General features: G+C 46.1%; 1 protein-coding gene and 1 non-coding gene across 4 annotated transcripts; both read left to right on the forward strand.

Annotated features, from left to right (window-relative positions):
- The first annotated feature begins 15,294 nt into the window (after positions 1 to 15,294).
- On the forward strand, positions 15,295 to 22,260 carry KHDC4 (KH domain containing 4, pre-mRNA splicing factor). Of its 3 annotated transcripts, none has more exons than XR_008355470.1 (14): positions 15,295 to 15,374; positions 15,714 to 15,966; positions 16,097 to 16,225; positions 16,607 to 16,686; positions 16,896 to 16,948; positions 17,376 to 17,539; positions 18,034 to 18,245; positions 18,380 to 18,440; positions 18,636 to 18,693; positions 18,812 to 19,050; positions 19,254 to 19,397; positions 20,398 to 20,482; positions 20,783 to 20,868; positions 21,474 to 21,523. XR_008355470.1 is itself a non-coding variant. In XM_053474640.1 (14 exons), exons 1-14 carry the CDS (start codon positions 15,346 to 15,348, stop codon positions 21,671 to 21,673), a joined length of 1,821 nt encoding a protein of 606 aa, XP_053330615.1. In that variant the 5' UTR covers positions 15,295 to 15,345; the 3' UTR covers positions 21,674 to 22,260. The 3 variants fall into 3 exon arrangements, 2 of the variants coding, with proteins under 2 accessions (XP_053330615.1, XP_053330616.1); XM_053474640.1 differs by having other exon boundaries at positions 20,370 to 20,482; positions 21,474 to 22,260; XM_053474641.1 differs by lacking the exon at positions 21,474 to 21,523 and having other exon boundaries at positions 20,783 to 20,918.
- Positions 17,637 to 17,765, forward strand: LOC128466758 (small Cajal body-specific RNA 4). The gene has a single exon (XR_008345538.1). It is a non-coding gene; the product is annotated as a small Cajal body-specific RNA 4 (non-coding RNA).
- Positions 22,261 to 24,184: the final 1,924 nt, after the last annotated feature.

Below are 24,184 nucleotides of genomic sequence, written 5' to 3' on the forward strand. Positions count from 1 at the left end.
GATACCTAATGCTTCTCAAACTCCAGTGGATGTCCAGCTGAAGCCTGATGACTGTTCTGTGATGGAATGCAGCTTCTGTGATTCTACAGTCTGTGGCAGTGTGGGTTGCTCCCATATGGATGAACTTCCTATTGCTTTCTGTTCAGCCATGATTGCAACTCCTATCACTCTTACCTCAGCAAAGTGTGATAAACCAGAGACTACCATAGCCCCTAATATCTCCTCTGGACTGATAGCAAAGATACATGACCCTATTCCATCTCTGAGGAGGAAGGGACCTTCCATCAGTGCTTCCCATACCAAGTCTGCTTCTTCTGTTTTGAACCAGTGCAGTTCTGGTACTACCCCCCTGCCCCCAGTAGTGCCCTGGGTACAGGGCAGCTATGTGACCCCTGGTACATGGAAAGAGAAAGCATTGAATCATACCTTCTCATCATCTTCTTCAGCATCCAGTCCTAATTTGACATATGATTGCACCACAGATAACCTTTCCTTTGATTGTGTTATTACCTCTAATGGCAATATAATCAGAAATGAAGACCTGGAGATCTGTGAACAAGCTTTACCGAAAAAGAAAAAGAAGAAATCACGTTAAGTACACCCTTCTGCTCAGTTTATTAAAGGTGTACAGATTTTGTTCAGACTGTTCGCATTCAGTGACCGCTCCTTGGGGAGGGGGTACTGTCAGGAACCACTTTTTCGCTGCCTGAACCATGGCTTTTTTTTATACCTGTGGTGTTTAAATCTGCTACCACTAGTGGCTGCCCTCTGCCCTCTGGAGCACTCAGAACTCAGGTGTGCCTTGTTACCTGGGTTGAGCCCTAGCCAATACATCCAGCTGGGCCTTGTTACCTGTGATTACCCTGCCTTTATGAATCTGCCCTGCCCTTCAGTCAAATGGGTGTTTTGATGGATATATCCAGCCCTGTGTGTCCAAAATAAATCAGTCTTCGTTTGGTTTTACCCTACACTGAGTCTCGGCTAGTGACTGGGGAACCGGGGGAAGTGTGTTGTCCCAGGCTAAGGGAGCACAAGACAGCGGAGGTAGTCGGTCGGACTAGCCAGCTCCGTGACAAATGCTATGTCCATGTTTAATGCTATATCCATGTTTAATGCTATGTCATTGTGTAATGCAATGTCCATGTTTAATGTTAACTCTATGTGTAATGCTATGTCCATGTGTATCATTATCTCCATGTTTAATGCTCTGTCCATGTTTAATGATCTGTCTGTGAGTAGGTCTACATCCATGTTTAATGCTAACTCCATGTGTAATGCGATGTCTATTTTTAATGCGATGTCCGTTTATATTGAACTGATGATGTTACGCAGTCTATTAAAGGGAAAGAGCTTGCGGTGGAGGCATAATCATCCACAGAAGCTTTGTGCTTCCGTGTTGTCAATTACGTTTTGCCTTTTCTTTTCTACAGGTATAAATACACAGTTAACCTCTTAGTGTCCAGAGGGAAGGACAATCTTTCAAGCCCCAGAGGTTTCCACCCTTAGGGTGGTTTTTCCTCTCCTGTGTGCTGAAAGGTGACTCTTCGTGAGTCTCGAGGTAGCTGTCACCATGATCATTGCTTTCAGGCCTAATTAATTGGACTATTAATTTTGTAATTAATAATAAACAAATTAAATGACCATCAGTTTCTGTTGTGTTTTTTATACTATTGACTAAAAGTAGCTGTAACCATATGTAATAACAAAAATGAATGGAGTTTATCCAGACCAATGGTTCGGGCCCAACCAGTGTGTATGCTAAAGAGCTGAAGGGCTGGCTTCCTCAGGGCCCTTTGCCAGGTATTTCATGCTTTATTAAAAAACACCAATGCACAGGTGTACAAAAAGGACAATGTATGAATTTAAAAGGTTACAAATTTGCATCCGTGCGTCTCATGTTTAGACGTCACTTACATCTTCACACACATCATAGTTAAACATTTAGAATGAGTAATGTTATACAAAATACTAAAACCCCATATTTTTCATATATATCTAAACCCTCACTAAATCAGTTAAATTGACAGAACATACCCCCAACAACAATTCAGGTGTCCAGATTGTATATGCATTTAGAGCATTTTAATTGGGCTTATAAGGTGTATATTGCTGTTTTGGAACTGTTTTTTTTTACATTTAGTATGTTGGGTTTGTAACTGGAAATTTTAAACAAAGAAGCCATGAACACCACCCAATCTAGGATATGTCACTAGTGGTTTCAGGACACAGTCCAAGCAGACATTTGGCCACCAATCACTGCCGAAATTAGCTATAGAAATAGTTTGTTGAATTATTTTTCACCAACGCTTCTGTGTTTTTTAGATTTTTTTTGGCACAGGTTATGAGTTATGGCAGAGAAATCCAGTATGTGTTTTTTAGATTATGGAAATACCCTACATGCATAGGTTTTTTTACATTTTTTAACTTGCCTGGAACAAACTTTTTTTATAGCTGCGTAGAGTTTTTATGTAGGTCATGTGCCATCAAAATACCCTACATTTTCATCTTGTTTTATTAAGTTGCAGCAATCCTACGTTTTTTTTTTTTTTTTTTATCTCAATTCAAATCTCCATTTATTCAAGGTATGCGTAAAGACAAGTTATAGTGTGTACATTAGAGGAATGAGAGACACCTCCCGCGTTTGCACAGTAAAACAACGGTCCGCTAAAACAAATCGGTAAGCATACCAGGGTCCGAAAGACTCTAGAATGAACAGTGAAAAAGACCAGATACGGAGAGGAGATCAACATACCGTGATCGTGCCAGAAAATACAGTATTACAAAAATACAGCAGTATTAATAAAAAATAAACATAACTAAAACAGAATCAAAACACTCCAGGATGTCATTGCAATCCTACTGTTAAAGCAAAAGCAGAACGATATATATATATATATTATTGAAAACATTTACAATTCCCTATTTTTGTATGATACAGAGACCTGGTAGAGAGGGACAGGAAGGGCAGTGGTACCTAAGGAGTCTGTCCTAATACCTTTTTTATAGCAGACTTTTTGTGCGTTTGGTGGGGGGATTGTACAAAGAAAATGCCATTTTTGTCTTTGGATCAGAGGATGTTTCTCAAAATGTTTAGCTGGAACTGTAGAAAAGTGTAATTCTTTCCAGTTCCAAATTTATCTTAAAGTACCTATGTATTAAACACGGAAACTTGGGTCAGGTAGATCACAACTTTTGTATACCATGTTGTGGTTTTGCCTAACACTAGGTAGGGCTGTTGACTTTGATCAGAAAGGTATACCCCACCACGTTTTATTGTTATTGATAATGCACTGTGGTTTTGGGAACTGTGCATCGCCCTTACCTCTGACATGTACCAGCACCAAACTTTCATTGTGTATGGAGGAGAGAACATACTCTACTCACAGAGCACTTTTGTTTTGGGTACACCAATTGGTGGATGGGAGCTTTTTAGGCTGGGGTGTCATATATATAAAAAAAAAATTAAAAATTAACTCCTGGCTGGTATCGGAATTATCTACCTGGATACCAAAGGTACATTTCTAGTTTCCTATTTTTCCTTCTTGCTACATAACCCTGCACCCACTGATCTTTATACTTTTTTAACCTGGTCCATGCTATAAGCACATAAGCTTTCTAGACCTCAGAGGTCTTTTCGTCACCATTTCTTCTGTAGGAGAGACTTCTGATGTCCAAACATACACCTTTCAATAGAAATCATACAACGTATGCAGTTAAGTGTCCATTTTGCTTGTGGAGCTCAGTAAGAACAATACCAAGACTTTGCTACACTTTTAATTTTATTTCAAATATTTTAAATACACGATGGATACTTAACATAGACACAACTGTACAATGGAACTGACAACATGTTGATATTGTTTTAAAGATACAACACCTGGCTTCTTCAAAATATACATAAATAAAAATTCATTAATTCAATCTGAATCCCGTTATGAGCGATGTATTCCTGGTTTTCATCACATTGGTTACAGATCTTCAATTTTATCTGGCAAGTGGGTCCAATACAAAAGCCCGACAAATGGAGATATTATTATATTGTGGAGCCTTGAACAAGTTTTCTAGTGTGAACTCTTAATTCAACTCTTTCTTATTCATTTGTTGAATATCAATGCACTTATTTCACTTTTTTCAATTGTTTTTCTCTCTCTAATTAATGATATAATTCATTATGTTTAAACAGTTCGGTGGTTTCATGGGAACGTGAAAGTGGCCATACCAAGTCAGGACTCTAGGAATGATTCTTAGAATCATGTTGATGCATTTTCATCTTTAAAGAGTTTCTTCTGAATCAATGTCATCGGGAAGGTTCATACAGGTTATCAGAGAAATATAGAGAAGAGCATCTCTGGATAGCTTCACCTTATTGATGGGAATCTCCGAGCGTGGTTTCTCCTTCTCTGTAACATAAGTTACATGCACCGGGCCTTTGAAGTCAGTTGTGGAGATGTTGCCATGTGTGTTCCGATTCATGTTGACACTTGAGACTCCTGTTTCTTCTGCGTACTCTTTGTACAGCCACCCCAACGCCTGTGCGAAGGACAAAGAACCATTTAGACAAGTGATATTCACAGAAAATGTTCCATCTGAAGGAGAGACCCGTGACTTTCTGAAAACCTTTGTAACTTTACATTGTTTTGTATCTTGGTCCAATAAAGTATCAACTTTGACGTAATATCCTACTATCACCCTTTCAACTGTTGAGCTGAGTAAAAACACATTAAGAACAATCTCGATGCTCGCTTGACAGCCTTATCACACCAACATCAGCACTCACTAAATAAGACTGCAAAGTAAAATCTAGATCTAGGCTTTCCTGTGTATTTGACATCACAGCAGGCACAGACCTCCCTAATACCCCTTTGGCCAACCTGTGTGATCTCTGGAGACGTTATTATGTGAAGTCATGTTCTGGTACTCCAAGATTACGCTCAGTACAAGGATGAGGAGGTAGGTTATGTGTCCCTCCCAACAGGGCTGGACTAAGGGGTGTGCGACCTGTGCGGCAACAGGGGCGCCTGCCCGGGACTTAAATTAAAACATCAGGGTTTTTTTTGTTTTGTTTTAACTTTATTTAACATCCTCCATGTTAAATAAAGTTTTGTTTTTTTTTACTTTATTTTACATGGAGGATGTTAAATAAAGTTAAAACAACAAAAAAAACCAATGGTTTAATTTAAGTCCCAGGCAGGGGCGCAGAGCAGTCGCTCGTGAAGTTTTCAGCAACCGCTCGGCGCCCCTCACTCTCTGTGGCGGTGCCGGCGTTTCATGCTGAGCACCGAAATATGATGTCATATTCCGGCGCTCAGCTGTGAAGCGTGCACCGCGGCAGAGCGGGAAGATGGACGCCTCCCGCTCTCACCGCAGGACTCAACAAGGTAAGTAAGTAGGAAGTAGGGAGAGGGGTGGGGGCGAAGGCAGTAAGATGGAGCAGAGGGGGGGAAGGCAGTGAGAAGGGGCAGAGGTGGTAGATAGTGAGAAGGGGCAGAGGGGGGAAGGCAGTGAGAAGGGGCAGATGTGATAGATAGTGATAAAGGGGGAGAGGGGATGGATAGTGAGAAAGGGGAGTTTTGTGACAAGATTTTTTATCCTTTCTTTTTTTGGGATGGGGGGGCGCCAGAGGAGTAGTCCGCACAGGGTGCCAGAACACCTAAGGCTTGCTTTGCCTCCCAAATATGTATAAGACCAGGGCAAAACTAAAGACATAGCTACGTTTAAGCATAAATACCGCTTGAGGGCATACATATAATTACAAGTAAATTACAAGTATATAATCCCCCATCCTTAAAATCACCCTTATCTGTCTGGGTCTTCTGCAGAATCTTTATCAATGCCACATGACGTACCTTTGTTATGATTGCCAGCAATAAGATAACGGCAGATACCAGCATTATACTTCCTGCAATAGACACCATGATGATCTCATAGGTCCTGTTTGTATAATCTGTTATAGAAAGGGCATAAAAATGTAGTCATTTTCCTCTTCCCGTACTGCCACTCAAGAGTAATAACATGACCTTTTACAAAGAAAGAGAATATCGAAGTCCCTGCACGCCTGAGTTAAAAATCACACAGCAGGCCAAGCATAGTCAGAAACCATTAAAGTCCATTATTTTACACATTTATAGAAAGTGTTATTGTATGTGAATTAGCGCTCCTTTTAACTTTTCTCAGAACAGCTGAGCTCACGAACATTATTGAAACATACCCCTGCTTGAGTACGGGTGACTTAATTCAGAAGTGTTGTATTTGAGTGCCAAGCTAGTTCCCAAGTATATGTATAACTTAATATTAAAATTAATCAATCCTTGGTTAAGCCTCTACTACTTCATCTGGAAGGCTGTGCCATGCATCAACCACCCTCTCAGTAAAACATTTGTTGTGTCATGTTTTGTAACAGCTTTCTAGAATGTTGCCCAAATTGTGGTTCTCTCTCTCTCTTAAGCATTTCATATTTCAGCCCACAAAGAAAAAACTCCTTTTTCAGAGTTTGTGTCTGCAACCATCTCGCTTCCAGAGTTATCCAGAACCATTCTGTAAAACAGCAACTAAAACATAATATAAAACATAGTAGAAAAGGTATATATATATCCCATAGTACATCACTGTGGAATATGATGGTGCTATATAAGATAATTATAATAATAAATATTATTATTATTAAAAATGAAATTCAATAATTGTGTATTATCGATATATAATTACTTTCTTCAGATATTTATAAGACAAAATATTGCGCTACAATAGCATCAAAAAGCAAGGATAGTTTAGGGAGGATAGTTTAGCAAGGATGTAAGAAGGATAGTTTAGTCACCTTTACACTATTTTTTTTGCCGTAACCAAACAAAATAAGTGACATTATTTTATTAAACAATATTTCCTTAAAATATATAAAAAATAGCATTTTTATTTGTATTGCTAATTGAATTAGAGGCAAATGTGTGTTTGTTAAAAAAATAAAAAATAAGATAAGACGAGCGTTCTAGAGTATCAACCTCAAAGCAATACCCATACCATGGGAATGGGTGGTGGATTAGAGAATATCCTAAAATAAAAACGTTACTCTAATAAGAAAGCTATGACCCCTATACTTTTTTTTCCCATGTATACGACTAAAATGGCAGGTCCTGAACAACATATGTGATTAGTAAATCTTGTATGTAATGAACGTAAATCACAGTTTATTAATGTGTTTGGGAGTGCACATTTTGCAGCATACATAAATGTTTAGGTTTAAAGATAAATGTCCCTTCTACTATGAATATTCAGTGTATCAGCATTAGCAAATGAGGGGGGTCATATGAGTTGCCTAAAAGCTCTCCCTGTTTCTCTTACCTGTAAACAGTTGGATGGGGGGGTTATAAAATCAACCAAATTATGAACCCCAAATATACCACCCAGTGCTGGAATGGGGAGTTAAAGTTTATAAAGATAGCCTCTGGGAGACATGGATCCCATTGCATTCCTTCCCTACACTCTAAAAAAATCACCTAAGCACTTAAAGGAAAAAAGTAGTCTGACTCAAAATTTTAAAACTATATACACCAGTCAGCCATACCATTATGACCACCTGCCTAATATTGTGTAGGTCCCTCTTTTGTTACCAAAACAACCTTGACCCGTCAAGGCATGGGTTCCACTAGACCTCTGAAGGTGTGCTGTGGTATCTGGCATCAAGATGTTAGCAGCACATCCTTTAAGTCCTGTCTCCTAGTAAGCAACACACATGCACTGTGTGTTCTGTGTTCTGACACCTATCAGAACCAGCATTAACTTTTTCATCCATTTGAGCTACAGTAGCTCATATTTTGGATTTCACCACATGGGCCAGCCTTCACGCCCACATGCATCAATGAGCCTTGGCTGCTCATGACCCTGCTGCCAGTTGACCACTTTCCTTCCATGGACCACTTTTGATAGGTACTGACCACTGCAGACCGGGAACACCCTGCAAGAAATGCAGTTTTGGGGATGCTCTGACTAGCCATCACAATTTTGCCCTTGTCAAAGTCGCTCAGATCCCTACGCTTCCCCATTTTTCCTGCTTCTATCACATCAACTTTGAGAACGAAATGTTCACTTCCTACCTACTATATCCCACCCACTGACATGTGCCATGATAACAAGATTATCAGTGTGATTCACTTCACCTGTCAGTGGTCATAATGTTATGGCTGATCGGTGTATACGCCCTTGTACCAGATGCCCTAGGAGATTGGAGAATGCATTGCATACAAAAAGTGAAAGATTTCTTTCTGAAAAGATCAGAAGCATGCTTCTAGAAATGTTTTTTTTTCTGATTTGTTTGGGTTTTGGGTTATTATAAGTTATAATATAATTATATTCCTATAGTGACACTTGAATCTCTTAATATCTTTATTAGTGATATTGCAGATGGTCTTGATGAAAAGGTATGTCTATTTGCTGACGACACAAACATTTGCAACAGGGTTGATGTTCCTGGAGGAAGAAGCCAAATGGCAAATGATTTAGGTAAACTGGAAAAATGGTCAGAGCTGTGGCAACTCGCATTCAATATGGATACTTGTGCGAGGACTCAATTCAACAAAATAACAGTTTTGACTGTGGCGGGGCGTGACTAGACGCCTCAGGGCTCGGGTGGCTGACTTGGCATGATAAGAGTGTGATTTGCGACTACAAATTCAGGATTCCCTAGATTTATTCTAGGGATGAACTAAAATGAAAATTCTGGACCAAAACATTCACTCACTTAGCCAAAACCGAAAATGACCCCCACCTTTAAAAATAATAATAAAAACTCACATTTCTAATAAAAGTAGGTAACACACAATTGGACAAAATTAGCAATATGACTTGGCATGATAGGAGTGTGATTGCTAACAGCAATCACACTCCTATCATACCCAGGCAACCAGTAAATGCTGGTACCTAGGCATGATGGGACTGTGCTCGCTGTGATTGCTGTTAGCAATCACACTCCTATGATGCTATGTCAGCCAGTACATGCTGGTACAGGGTGGCTGTAAGTGATGTGGAGACCCCATACTGCTGGCAGCATCACTACACAAGGGGGCAGCTAGCTAGGTTTCAGCATGTACTGGCTGACTTGGCATGATAGGAGTGTGATTGCTAACAGTAGTCACAGTCCCATCATGCCTAGGTTCCAGCACTTACACATCCATCCAGTAAATGCTGGAACCTAGGCATGATGGGACTGTGATTGCTGTTAGCAATCACACTCCTATCATGCCAAGTCAGCCAATACACGTTGGTACAGGGTGGCTGTAAGTGATGTGCAGACCCCATACTGGTGGCAGCCTCAATACACAAGGGGGGCAGCTAGCCAGGTTTCAGCATGTACTGGCTGACTTGGCATGATAAGAGTGTGATTGCTAACAGCAATCACAGTCCCATCATGCCTAGGTTCCAGCACTTACACATCCATGCTATCACACATACACACACTCATTTATTCATATAATCATTCATTCACAGATTTATTCCCTCAATCACACACACTCATTCAAAACCCTCCCCACCCCTTACCTGCACTGCAGCTCCTCGATGCCGCTCACAGACTTCAGCAGGGGGCGCGGCCTCCCTCTGCCTTCTCTGCTAAAGCACAGAGGAAGTAGGATGTCACTTGAACTCCGCTTCCTCTGTGCAGTCCAGAAGACCCTCCCACAAGTAAGTAGCAGGGCTTGAGGTGCGGCTGGCGTAAGATCGGTTGCCCTGGCTGCCGATCTTACGCGGGCCGCACCTCGAGGTCTCGCGGGCCGCATGTTGGACGCCCCTGCCCGATTTCGGGCGGCCCCTTGGCTTGGGCCCCCCTGCCGCCGGGGCCCGGTCGCAGTCGTGACCCCTGCGACCCCGGTAGTTCCGCCACTGGACTGTGGCGTCTTTACTATTGTAAATGCTCACTGTATTATTTTTGGGAAGCCGTACCATGACTTTGTGAGTCACCATGTCCGGAAATAGATTGCTGTTAACTAGGGCTGCAACTAACGATTATTTTAATAATCGATTAGTTGGCCGATTATTTTTTTCGAATAATCGGATAAAAAATGCAATTTTTTTTTATTTAAAATAATGTAATAAAAACGTACAATTTACACTTTCATCTCTTTATTGTAATGGTCTCTCTCTATTCACCTTCTTATTTTACTGACATAATAATGAAAGCTACAAGAACCCAAACACAGTGTTTCTCAAACTAGGTTTTAATACAAAGTTATTAGTAAATATTAATTCACATGTTAACTATTTTTCATACTTAATAAAAACTGAGAAAAAAGCCTTGTTTGTATATTCTTTTATTTACCAAACTGCCCCAGTTATGCACATCTGACCCCCAGCTTGCCACTCTGCCCCCATATATGCCTTATACCTCTTATATGCCAGAGATTCCACTGTGCCCCCTGATATGCGTTATACTCCTTATATGCCAGTGATATGCAACTGAGCCCCCTGATATACCTTTTACCCCCAGATGTCTTATGCCCCCCTGATATGCCTAATATCAATATGCCTTTTAACTTCCAATATGCCACTCGCCCCCATTTATGCCTTATACCTCCCTATATGCCACTGTGCACCCTGATATGCCACTCTGCTCCCCATAAATGTCCTGCACCACCCTGAAATTCATTATACTCCCTGATTCACCACTCTGCCTCCCCCAGATATGCCACTCTGAAATTCATTATACCCCCCATACACCACTCTACCTCCCCCTATACACCACTCTAACTCCCCCAGATATGCCATTCTGCCTCCCTGAAATTCATTACACCCCCATACACCACTCTGCTACCCTGAAATTCATTATACCCCCATACACCACTATAACTCACCCATACACCACTCTGCCTCCTCCCCTCTCCCATACACCACTCTGCCTCCTCCCCTCTCCCATACACCACTCTGCCTCCTCCCCCTCCCATACTCCACTCTGCCTCCTCCCCCTCCCATACTCCACTCTGCCTCCTCCCCCTCCCATACTCCACTCTGCCTCCTCCCCCTTCCCGTACTCAACTCTGCCTCCTCCCCCTCCCATACACCACGCTGGCTCCTCCCCCTCCCATACACCACTCTGGCCCCTCCCCCATCCCATACACCACTCGGGCTCCTCCCCCTCCCATACAGCACTCTGGCTCCTCCCCTCCTATACACCACTCTGAGTCCCCCCCTCCCATACTCCACTCTGCCTCCTTCCCATCCCATACTCCCCTCTGCCTCCTTCCCCCTCCCATACTGCCCTCTGCCTCCTTCCCCCTCCCATACTCCTCTGCCTCCTCCTCCTCCCATACTCCACTCTGCCTCCTCCCCCTCCCATACTCCACTCTGCCTCCTCTCCCTCCCATACTCCACTCTGCCTCCTCCCCATCCCATACTCCACTCTGCCTCCTCCCCCATCCCATACTCCACTCTGCCTCCTTCCCCCTCCCATACTCCACTCTTCCTCCTCCCCCCTCCCATACTCCACTCTGCCTCCTGTCAGCAACGGAGGTTCACAAGACACCAGGGAGCCGGGTAAAGAGGCAGAGTGGCATCGCACAGACCCTCACCAGCTGACAGAGAGGATGATTCTCTGCAGGAGACCTCGATTCTCTGTCAGCCGGTGGGGGTCTGCACGATGTGCACAGACAGCCTCTGTTACTGCCCTTCACTTACGCTGAGGCTTCTATGAAGCTGCAGTGAAAGTGCCTGTCAGCAACGGAGGTTCACAAAACACCAGGGAGTCGGGAGAGAGGCAGAGCGGTGTATGGGAGGGGGGAGGAGTCAGAGGGGTGTATGGAAGTGGAGGGGAGAGGCGGAAGTTGTCTGTGCGTATCGCATGGACCCCACCGTCCGACAGTGAGGGGAATCCAGGTCCCCTGCAGCGTTGCGGGGGATCTGGATTCTAGTTAAAATCCGATCTCTGTTTGAGGTCGGATTATATAAGGAGAGGGGTTTTGACTAATTTAAGGAATTTGACTAATCGATAATGAAAATCGCTGACGATTTTCATTATCGATTATTATTTGTTGTTTCAGCCCTACTGTTAACATAGCACAACACAAAGAGTGCAAATGGAAAAACGCAGAACAGGAAAAAATGGAGCAGTGGTTCATATAGTAAGAAGCACAAAGCACTTCTGAAAATGAACATGAATGTCGCTGTCTTTGAAAGACCATTGGTTACATATCTGTCATCTCTTCTCCAAAACGAGAGTAGCATATGGTCCACATGTGCAGAGGATGCATGCCCAGGAACATTTTCTCCCTCTGATTGCATGGTTTTATGCTGCCTCTGTTGCCAATGGTATCATGCAGCATGCCTTTTACAAAGCACTTTAAAACTGCCAACATAATACAAGTGTCACCAGTGTTCAAAATGACAAAGATCTATATGATATGTCAGATGGTTTTATTGCAGAAAAAACTGTTTGATTTTTCTCCCATTATATCCTATGGGCATTCAGTCAATTCTGTCATTCACCTGTCATTCCCTAGAAAACCGCTATAATCCCACATAATCTGAGTTTTAGAACCTATAACTGTACTAGGGGAGTATACATGACAAAAATCTATCTATTTCTCTGAAAAACAGGTTTGTTTTTTCTCCCATTATATCCTATGGGCATTCCCTCAACACTGTCATTCAACTGTCATAATTCACAGCCATAATTCCACCTAATCTGACACTTAGATCCTGTGTCTGTAACAGGGGAGTATGTGTTCCAAAGATCTACATCATATGTCTGATGGTTTTCTCTGCAAAACAAGTTACATTTTTCTCCCATTCTATCCTACGGGCATTCACTCAATACTGTCATTCACCTGTCATTCCATAGAACACAGCTATAATCCCTCAACATCTGAGTTTGGGATCCTGTGTGTGTACTAGGGGAGCATGTGTGCCAAGGATCTATAAGATATGTCAGATGGTTTGCTCTAAAAAAACAAGTTTAATTTGTCTCCCATTATATCCTATGGGCATTCACTCAAAACTGTCATTCACCTGTCATTCCATAGAAAGTAGCTATAATCCCACATAATCTGAGTTTTAGATCCTGTGTCTGTGCTAGGGGAGAATGTGTGCCAAAGATCTAGATATGTCTTAAACTTTTATTTAAAAATCAATTATTCTTTTCCCCTCTATTATAGTCTATGGGCATTCCTCCCCATTATAGTCTATGGGCATTCCATTTTGTCATTCGTTTTAGTATGTCCCCTAAACAAGCCTCTGAACTTCACTGATATCCTGAGCACTGTACCCACTACTCTTTAAAGAAATGCTTCCGTTTGTCCAGCGTATGCGCCGTAGCTATGAGATATTTCGGGGATCTCCTCCTTAACAACCTGGGGGAATAAAAAGTCCCTTTCCTTTAGAAACAAAGCTGCGACGATGTATAAAAGGGCAAAGTATCCGCCACTTCAGCGCGTGTGACAGCTGCGCGGCCCCCATGGACGAGGGGGGATTCTGCGGACCCCGCTCCATAAGCGCTTGCCCCTCACCCGCCTCAGATATTTTCCCTACAGGCAGATTGCATGAGATCCACCTGCCAGCCCGCCGAAAACTGCGGGTCGGGGGGGGGGGATTGAGGCCCCTTTGTGCATGCACGGAATACTGGGATATACATCCTACAGAACATAACGATTTCATACATTTAATGTCAATTCATCTCATTTGCATGGAATTCCGAGCAGGAGCATCGGGGGTCCTGCGGATACGTAGTTACTATAGTAACAAGTGCAGCCCCCTCCCCGGGGCCAGAAGAACAAACATGCGCCACTTTCCTAGAATGTAGGATATGGATCTAATAACAACACCCCCCCCCCCCGGTGTGCGGGGAGAAGATCTGGGAGGTCGGGGTATCAATAACCTGAATCGGCCCTGGCTGGGGAATACTGAACCAGGCATCGAGAGCAGACATGGAACCGCCTCCCAGCAGAGGTGGTAGCAGTCAATCCAATGATGGTCTTTAAGCTTGCGTGGAATAGGCATAAGGCTATGCTGAATTTATGTAGAAATAAAATACAATGGGGTGGACTGAAGAGCGGAACGATTATCTCTGTGGGTTCCCATAGCGAATGCCCCCTCTATGCAGCCCACTCTGTGCTTGTGGTACAGCAATGCCAATGGCGACATCTGGTGGCAGTTTGGGTGTGTGACTGGCTGGCCCCGTGTGCTTACACTCTTTGCCAATAATCATCGTTATTAACCCCTTAAGGACAATGGGCGGTCCCTGAACCCATTGAAAACAATGCATTTTGAGCCCGTACATGTATGGGCTTTGTCATTAAGGGGTTAAAGGTATTCACTTCGGCCAAAGCAGAAACTCTTTGCATTAGAAATTCCCTTGTTTTCCGGAGATGGTCACGTGACTGCGTACTCTGTCCCAGGGGAGTTTCACATATCAGATTATAAGAGGAAGCTCTCCCTCACCTGTCTGAGAGTTATGGGAGTGAGACATTTGTTGTCATAGTGATGGACGGCTTCCCGGCTTGGCCAGTTACTTACGCCACTTACTCCGAGCTGGAGCTATCCAGCATTTCACTCTGTAAAGTGGCAGTCTGTCCGGGGGGGCTGGCTAAGAGTGCTGGGAGTGGGAGAGTAGTAAATCGCACTAGATGCTGGTTTCAGTGCCAGAATCACATGCACTAAGCATGCGCCGATATTCCGCTAGCTCATCGCTGCAACTCCCATTGGGCTGAGGCTTAGCCATGACTAGTTGAGCCCTGTAATAAAGAGTTTATCAGACAGCCTTCGGCTAGTGGTTTGGTGACCCTGTGACTGGGTGGGAGCTGCCACCAGTATGCCCTCCTCCGGTCACACCAATTCCAGGCCTGCTGGCATAGAGGAGACTGCCATCATGCTTTGTGGCATCAATTTTAAGTTGGGAATGGATAAGGAAACCCTTAAATTTATGCATGTCACCCGCTACATTGCCACCCAACATCAACCACACCCATCACTCTAAATCAACATTGGATAACCGGCCTCATATATCTGCCTTTACTCAAGCAGCTGTGAATTCCGACGCCAGTTTTTGATGAGGCTGTGGGGCAGTAATTTTCAATAAAGCTGCCTACAAAGAGTTACAACTCTCATTAAGCTCATCCAGCCCACTTAATGTCTGTAAATAACTATAACTCCTATCATCCTCGGACTGTAACAGTATGGCACAGAGGTACCGGGTACACACACTCCTATCAGTCTAAGCTTTCGCTTCCCAGCCCAGGTATTGGATATGGAAGAGGGGAGGGGCGTATGGGGGCGGTACTGCCTGTGCGTTACGGGGCGGAGTCAGCGGGAGCACGTCGGTGCGTGGTGGCGTTGCAGGGTGACGCTGCAAGAGCGAATTGTGTTGCGGGCGCCATGTCAGCGGGCAGCGCACAGACCGGCGGGTGAGGGCCCGGGGAACCCGCTGTGAGGGCGGGAGGTGCGGGGAGCCGGGGCAGCAGACGGGGGGTAATACGAGGATGTAACCGGGATAGCGATGGGGTAATTCTAGTCAGGGGCAGAATGAGGGAGACACCTAATGCGGTGTGGGACCCCCAAAACTTTGCTCACAAAGAGAGACCCCCACCCAACTGATCAACGGATTACATTGCTGCGGTAATGGGATGTACTCAGCTGCCCCTCACACTACTATGGCGTTGGGGTGCGTTGCCATGGCGATGGGGTTATAAGGACATTCAGCACATCTTTTTACCTCCATCACTAAAAGCTTTATTTCTTTGTAGACGACGAAGCAAATGGGACCAGCCAGGCCCGGCCGGCGCTCCCCTCCTGCTACCTGGAACTATGGCCGTGATCCCGTCCCTCGGTGCCGGCCTCTATCTGCCTCCCGCGGAAACCCAACCTGCGGCCGCGTCGTCGGAGTCGGTGAGCGCCCCTTCAGGGGCCCTGGATGCAGCCGCTGCCGTTGCCGCTAAGATTAACGCCATGCTGATGGCAAAGGGGAAGATAAAACCAGCCCAGAACGCCCCCGAGAAGGTAACCCTACCGGCCCGGCTTCTTACTGCGCAAAGAGACGCTTCTCGCAAGGGATGGCTCCGAACGGCCGCGTCATTTGCTTCTACGGGGGTAATATTTTGTTTTTTTATGGACCTTTGCCCTCTTACAGGTTCCGTTGCCGGGTAAATCTGCCCCAGCTTCCAAAAGCAAGGATGATCTTGTTGTGGCAGAGGTGGAAATAAACGACGTGCCCCTGACCTGCCGTAATCTCCTAACCAGGGGGCAAACTCAGGATGAGGTGAGTTTCCATCGCTGAGCGACGGCCTAATGAGATAAAACCCCCTCAAGTAACCGCCGGTTACCTCCTGACTGTCGCCGTGTAGTGGGAAGCTTGCTGCGTCCCCCAAGGCTTCTCTCATATCTAAAACATGTCTCCTTCCTTACTTGGACTCAAAGTTCATTGAGTCAGGAGACTAAATAGTGAAGCTTAATATGGGGTGGAAGTGCTGATCTGTCATGGGGGGGTGGCAGCAAGTGGGTATGCGTAGGTACTTTAGTGAATACATAAAATGACAAACATCAAATGAGAGAGGCAGATGGTTGACGTTGGGTTTTGATGGCGCTGTCCCTGTTTGATGCTGCGGTACGATCTGCTCCACGTGTTACTAAATCTCCACAGATCAGCCGGATGAGCGGGGCGGCCGTGTCCACTCGGGGGAGATACATGACCCCAGAGGAGAAGCTTAAAGTGGGACCTGGGTAAGTTTGCTCTGCGGAATTAACCCCCCTCTGCTTGTGACCGTGCTGGAGTTATTTCCTTTGCAGCCTCCCCGAAGATCACTTTCTTTTAGCATTCGGTTACCAGGCTTTCAGCCACACAGCCTTAAGCTTTGGTGGCACATTATCTGGCACTTGGCTAAATGATTTTTTCCTCCCCATGTGTTGATGTTTTGTGTTTCTTTTTCCAGGGAGAGGCCTCTCTATCTGCATGTTCAGGGCCAGACCAGAGACCTTGTAGATAGTAAGTACTGTCTCGTGTATTTAAACAAGCGCTGTTGTGGCAGACGTCTCCAACGATCTCTGAATAGTTTTTATTGTGGGACTGAATGGCTGATGTCTGCCCGTCTCGCTGTTATAGCCCTCTCTCTGCCCGTCTCGCTGTTATAGCCCTCTCTCTGCCCGTCTCGCTGTTATAGCCCTCTCTCTGCCCGTCTCGCTGTTATAGCCCTCTCTCTGCCCGTCTCGCTGTTATAGCCCTCTGCCCGCCCCGCTGTTATAGCCCTCTTTTTCTGCGTCTCCGGTAGATGTCTTGGCACTTTTCAGGAGATAGTGAGCCAGAATCTCTTAATAAATAAATCCCCGTTATGTGATGTAGGTTACTAGATCAGCGTGGAAACTCCTTTCCGCGGCAGTTGTTATAAATCCATCTTTATTTTGCTTCTTCCCAGAGGCCGTGAATCGGATCAAAGAAATCATCACCAATGGGGTGGTTAAAGCAGCGACTGGTTCCAGTCCCACTTTCAATGGCGCTACTGTTACAGTGTATCACCAGCCTGCCCCGGTGGCCCCTGCTGCTCCTGTGGTGCCACCAAAATCTCAGTTCCAGTCGGGGGTACGTAATCGCTGTTACACAGTCACCGTCAGGTCGTTGAGTTTTGGGGTGTAGTCTTATCTAATGCTCTGGAGGGGTAGAGTTGGACAGTACGCAGACCGGAGGGTTAAGAAAGCAGAGTCTGTGAAGTGAGGCTCTGCTGATACCCCCCTCCTACAAAAAACGGACGTTGGAGAGCAGCCTATGCTTAGTAACTGGCTGAGGCTGACTGCATCATCCCACACGCCGAATGCAGACAGGAGTCAGCGAGGGGTCTTCGGGGGGTTGCGGATGCTGCATTATAGCATCGCTGGCCCATGGCGGCTGTCAGAATCCTGACTTCAAATAGCAGGACCTCTTCCACTGCCTTTCTGAGGCGAAGCCAAGTTCCATAGTGAAGCCGTCTTGAGGTGTTTCTGCTGTGTGTGTATAAATATAATATATAGTGTGTGTGTGTGTATACCAAGCCCTTCTGTACCTGTGTGTGCGTTAACTTAGCTGCCTTTTGTCTACAGATGCACTACGTACAGGACAAACTGTTTGTGGGCCTTGAACAGTCTGTGGCCACGTTCAACGTGAAGGAGAAGGTGGAAGGGCCGGGGTGTTCCTATCTCCAGCATATCCAAGTGGAGACGGGGGCCAAAGTCTTTTTACGAGGCAAGGGATCTGGCTGTATCGAGCCGGCCTCGGGTAGAGAAGCGTTTGAACCCATGTATATTTATATCAGGTAACAGAAAGCAAAGAACATGAGTGAGGTCTGATTTTATGTGCATAAGATCGAAGCTTGTCTAGGCTTCCCGACGGGGTCGTTCCAGAGTCACTAAAGGGCTGAAGCCATTTTTTCATTTTTCCTCCCTGCAGCCACCCAAAGCCAGAGGGACTGGCAGCGGCCAAGAAGCTTTGTGAAAACCTCCTGCAGACGGTAACTTGTCCTCATTACTCGTGCTTCATAGTAATGCGAGGGATTTCATGACCCATTTGCTGCGAGTCTGCTGGGCATGGCACCGGGTATCTTCTGCCTCTCGGGCGGCCCTCTGCCTCTGTAACGGCCGTGCCTGTTGTCTGGTCGTGTGTGGAAGCTGCATAACGATCTAATCCTTTTATTTTCTCATTGCAGGTGCACTCAGAGTATGCTAGGTTTGTCAATCAGATCAGCACCGCTGCCCCAATGACAGGTAGGTTTTGTCTCGATCTGTATGACTCCCTCTATATATGAACGACTAATCCCGGAATCCTCGGCCACTTTTCTGGAAGTTTTCAGTTCTTCATGTAACATGGTTTATTTCCCTCCAGGTTACACGCAGCCACCCCCTATGAATGCAGTGCCAATGCAGCCTCCCTACTACCCTCCCAGTGCGTACCAGACTGCGTTTCCCGTTGCTCCACCACCTCAGCAGCCGGTCCAGATCCCTTATGTGGTTCCTGCGCCTTTAACCAGCCCTGTGCCACCGCCACCTGGAGTGGTGCCCACCATGGCAGCTCCTGTACCTCCAGTGCCGACACGCTATCCCATCCCACAAGTGCAGCCACCTGTAAGTGCAGCATTCATGAACAGGGTCGCACGCATGGCTCCTTTGTATACTGGTCTCTCCTTCTACATCTGGCAGGATCCCTGTTAAATAAGTGGGGTGTCATGGTGTTTTGCCGCTCAGGAAATTGGATGGCGCCCAGATGCTCTTCCAATCTTTGATAGGGAAGACGTTCTAAACCTGCATCGTTTCCTTTTTGCTCCCAGGTCCCGATGAGTGCTCCCTATGTGCCTGCAGCTCCCGTGAAACCCCCTGCCCCTCAACCCACACAGAACATGCAGCAGGGTCAGAAGAGACGCTTCACCGAGGAGCTTCCAGACGAGAGGGACTCCGGCCTGCTTGGATACCAGGTGCGATAACCTTACATGTACCGTCGCTACTCTGAAATTTCTTCATAGTGACCCCCGTTCTTGTCTCATCATTACAGGCCCTCTCTGCAGTCTTTCACTTACGCTCTGTATCTGGCGTAGTTATACAGCCCTCTGGGGGGCACATCCAGGCATGGGTTAATTTTAGTAATAGCACCCACAGTCTACCAACGTGTGGATATTCCAGCTGAGCAAATCAAAAAATCACTAACTGAAATGTCTGGGGCGGTTATTAATAATCCTTTACAGTTCCTTTTTGGTTCTTCATGCTGCAGTATAGGCTGTTACCGGGTTAGGGGGGCTCTTTTAATCCACACGTTCCTACCGCTGGCCGCTATCTTGTCTTTTTAGGTTCTCAGTAGAGGTAGGTCACATGTATAAATAACTCACCATGTAAATGGGCTCTTAAAACCCTTTGTAATTCTTATAATTTTTTTTTTTTTTTTTTTTTTTTTTTTACACAGCTAAACTGTGCTATTGTATCTTTGGGGGTCCGATAAAAAATAATCTGTTGTTGCTACGTCTTCCTGAAGACATTGGCCTGTATTTTGTTATTTTAACAGCATCTGTAGAGTATCTGAATCGCACAATAGGCACACACAGACGTGAATCGCACCGTTTCTTCCCATCATTCCCATTTTATTCATTGTTCATTTAATGCAGAACTTGTTTGGTCATTGTATTGGTATGACAGTTAAAGGCCTTCTGGTGTAGAAGCCTCCCCAAACGTAAGCATATCTTGTACATCTGCTAATTTATCACTTTTGGTCCATTTTGTGGCATTTTACTTGTGACCGTAGCTAGTAGTGTTTAAGTACTTCACTGCTGGAGGGGTCTGCGCAGCGAGGGGTCTACAGCCCTCTCTGGCAGGGGAAGTGGGCTAACATTAAGGAGGTGGATACCGCTCGGCGCCTGTAGAATTGCTAATGCCCATGTGTGTTTTTCTGCTCATAGCATGGACCCATTCATATGACTAATTTAGGTACAGGCTTCCCGGCTCAGAACAAGGTGGACAGCCCAGCAGTAAACCCAGACAGTGCCTCTGTCAAGGACCGAGAGAGGGACAGGTGAGAGGGGATTGGAGGAGATGTGTTTTAAAGGGTCTTATATTTTGAACCAATCAGAATGCAGCTCTTATCCTAGTTCAAGTACTGTTCAGGAACAGTACACGCTCCTGCGATGTCCACCTGTGATTAATTTATATTACACGTGCTGTGCAGCAAGAGACTTCCTTCTTGAATTGCCCCGTGTGGGGCATTTAGTCTGCACCTCCCTCTTGCCACCTCCGTGCAGCTTTTTATTCCCGTTCTGTGTGTCTGTAAGGAGGTGAAGGCTCAACTTATACCATGCTAATTGTCTCTTTCCAGGCAATTGATGCCTCCGCCTGGTCTGCCTGCCATGTCGCAGAAAGAGGAGGAGAAGACCTCTTCGGGGAGTTTAGGGGGTGCCGACGGTGAGTACCTGGACACTGGGCGTCCGTTAAGCCGTACATGAAGCAGAGCATGCCAGTGCTTTCAGCCTTTTGCTCTAAGCGGTCGAGTTGCCTTGGGCATATGCTGGATCTGATACTGATATCACCCTCCAGCCGCTGCCAGATCTTAATTCACGCCGGTCTATTAATAAGCTGCCTGTGCTCTGGCTTCTCATGCAATGCCACCCATCATGTGTTCAGGATACGCATAGGGTGGGAACATAATGAAGCATTTCCATGTCATATGTTTCACCGCTAACTATATATTTCTTTATTTTTGTGTCTCTTTTCTTTTTTTCTTTTTTTTTTTTTTTTTTTTTTTTCCCCTTTTCTCTCTTTTCTTACATGTCCGTGACCGGATCCCATGCCTGACCCGATGGTCGCCAACGGAATTTGGACCCGGTGTGATGTCCGCGCCTCTTACATTCTCCCGAATGGTGTTTAACTAACGCATTTACCTTTACCCATTTCTTATCAAATTATATGTCCTGATTCTTCTGTTTTTCTTAAAATGTCGTCTGTGGGATGCGGTTTTCTTTTTTTGTCTCGTGTGTTTTGTCTGTCCCGGACCCCGTTCTGCATTTCAGAGAATCCTACCAAAAAGCTGAAGACCTCGGACAAGACCTTTGGATTGGTGGCATACGCTGGCGATTCTTCTGATGAGGAGGAAGAGCATGGAGCACATAAATCATCTGGGTCGTTCTCACAAGGCTGGAGCATGGGGTATCAGTACTCGGGCACACAGCCGCGGGCAAAGCAGCAGATGCCTTTCTGGATGGCCCCGTAGGAGATTGCGACCTCTCCCAGTGACTTGTAGCAATAATGCAGCATGAACATCACACCAACCCGCTCTTTGCGTGGGATTTCTTTTTTCAAGTTCATCCCAGAACTCTTGGATATTTTTTTTTTTTTGTTGTTTTTTTAAAAATTTTATCTGCAGGGGACGAAGGATGCGAGTGGGACCTTCCTGTAATAAACGTTCACATTTCTTTCATCTTTCTTACCTTTTATTGAGGTATAAGTCGTCAGATCTCTAGAAATCCAGTTTTATAGTTAAGTCTACATGAAGCCTGGATTTAGACGGTTTATTGGCTCTCGGTCCACTGATGATAAGCTATCAGGGTTGCTGCAACAGCAGATGTTTTATAGCGGTATCCATTGAAGGCTTTAATAACCTTTCCACCAGGATGGGAAAACGTCCACCCGCTGCCAAAACTCTTCTGCTGTACTTCCAGCTTCTCTAATATTAAAGCTGAGATTAGTGCATTGAAAAGGTGCATGAATGGCTCATCGTCAAACACCCCAACTCCCCCTCCAATGTATAAACCAGATTTACACGGCCAGGTAAAAGCAAATGAAAGATACTGGAATGTTTTAGCAATACCGGGAGCAGATGGTCAAGAACAGAGGTATGTTTTATACTGCTTAGGACAGACCCACATGCAAAAAGTTCATTCTTTCACCATATGCTTCACATTGAGCATGGATTTGCATATGGGGCTGCGTGGCTGGGTATCATCCGGTAAACTTTTATTTAGCACATTATATAATGTTCAGACTTTGAGGTGGGGGTCCCTTAAAACGCCTTGTTTAGGTAAGGTTGGGGGTCCGTATGTTAGACAGTTCTCTCTCGTGTGAGCCGTGGATGATGTCCCATAGTCTGCATCCTCTTAAGTACATGAGTCCACTCAGTGTTAGTGAAAGTGCAGTGAGTAGCCATTAGACCTCGTTTCCGTCGGCCCGCAGGAGGCACGCGCTGCATGGAGTCGGTTCTGTGGGCAAACGTAACTTTGGTTGCTTTGCAGCTTATCGACCCCGGGAATGGCACCGCAGTTCCACTAAAAGTTCCCACGTCCTCTGTCCCTCCCCTGCCGCCGTCGCTTTGTAACATGATTTAACCGTTTCTGTAAATATCTCAAATCTTTAACTGTAAATAAATGTAAAGAATGTTCAGAACGGTGTGTTTGTGATGTAACTTCTTTCTTGTGTGCTCGGCGTGAGGCTTAAGCACCGCGCTCATTGGGACGTTTTGATATATGATCCGAGTGCCGTCTATGAATTGGGTTTAGTCCACGTGTTTCCGATCTACCCGATGATCCCGGGGCACACGCAGTGATACAGCAGGTGATGGCAGCTGGGGCCGCCAGTATGCGCTGCTACATCCAGCGACACATCTCGGGGTAGTGTATTTGCACCGGGATGCCAGGACTTGACTAAATGGTAATGGAATCATTGGCATTGATGTACATAAGGGATGCGTTCCTCACTCTCCCATGCAGTGTGTATGGGGGGGGGTGAGGGCTGCAGTGCTTGCTGCCCCATGCAGTGTGGGGGGTTAAGGCTGCAGTGTCGTTGTCTCATGCAGTGTGTGTGGGGGGGTAGGGCTGCAGTGCCTACTGTCCCGAGCAGAGAGGGGGGGGGTTAGGGCTGCAGTGCTCGCTGTCCCATGCAGTGAGGGGTTAGGGCTGCAGTGCTCGCTGTCCCATGCAGTGGGGGGTTAGGGCTGCAGTGCTCGCTGTCTCATGCAGTGTGTGTGGGGGGTGGGGCTGCAGTGCCCGCTGTCCCATGCAGAGAGGGGGGTTAGGGCTGCAGTGTCGCTGTCTCATGCAGTGTGTGTGGGGGGGTAGGGCTGCAGTGCCTACTGTCCCAAGCGGAGAGGGGGGGTTAGGGCTGCAGTGCTTGCTGTCCCATGCAGTGGGGGGGATTAGGACTGCAGTGCTCGCTGTCCCATGCAGTGGGGGGTTAGGGCTGCAGTGGGGGGTTAGGGCTGCAGTGCTCACTGTCTCATGCAGTGTGTGTGGGGGGGGGGTTGCAGTGCCCGCTGTCCCATGCAGAGAGGGGGGTTAGGGCTGCAGTGCTTGCTGTCCCATGCAGTGGGGGGGATTAGGGCTCCAGTGCTCGCTGTCCCATGCAGTGGGGGATTAGGGCTGCAGTGCCCGCTGTGCCATGCAGAGGAGGGGGTTAGGGCTGCAATGCCCGCTGTCCCATGCAGAGGAGGGGGTTAGGGCTGCAGTGCCTGCTGTCCCATGCAGTGGGGGGGGATTATGGCTGCAGTGCTTGCTGTCCCATGCAGTGGGGGATTAGGGCTGCAGTGCCCGTTGTCTCATGCAGTGTGGGGGGGGTTAGGGCTGCAGTGCCCGCTGTCCCATGCAGAGGGGGGGTTTAGGGCTGCAGTGCCCGCTGTACCATGCAGAGGGGGGGTTAGGGCTGCAGTGCCTGCTGTCCCATGCACCATGCAGAGGAGGGGGTTAGGGCTGCAATGCCTGCTGTCCCATGCAGAGGAGGGGGTTAGGGCTGC

This window comes from Spea bombifrons, chromosome 9, assembly GCF_027358695.1.
Source record: "Spea bombifrons isolate aSpeBom1 chromosome 9, aSpeBom1.2.pri, whole genome shotgun sequence".
Taxonomy (NCBI): domain Eukaryota; kingdom Metazoa; phylum Chordata; class Amphibia; order Anura; family Pelobatidae; genus Spea; species Spea bombifrons.

Bases quoted from the DNA above. Each gene is read 5' to 3' on its own strand.
- KHDC4 (XM_053474640.1), top strand. From the start codon at position 15,346: ATGTCAGCGGGCAGCGCACAGACCGGCGG. The intron at 15,375-15,713 runs GTGAGGGCCCGG...ATTTCTTTGTAG, and splicing joins GGCAGCGCACAGACCGGCGG to ACGACGAAGCAAATGGGACC. The intron at 20,869-21,473 runs GTGAGTACCTGG...TCTGCATTTCAG, and splicing joins GAGTTTAGGGGGTGCCGACG to AGAATCCTACCAAAAAGCTG.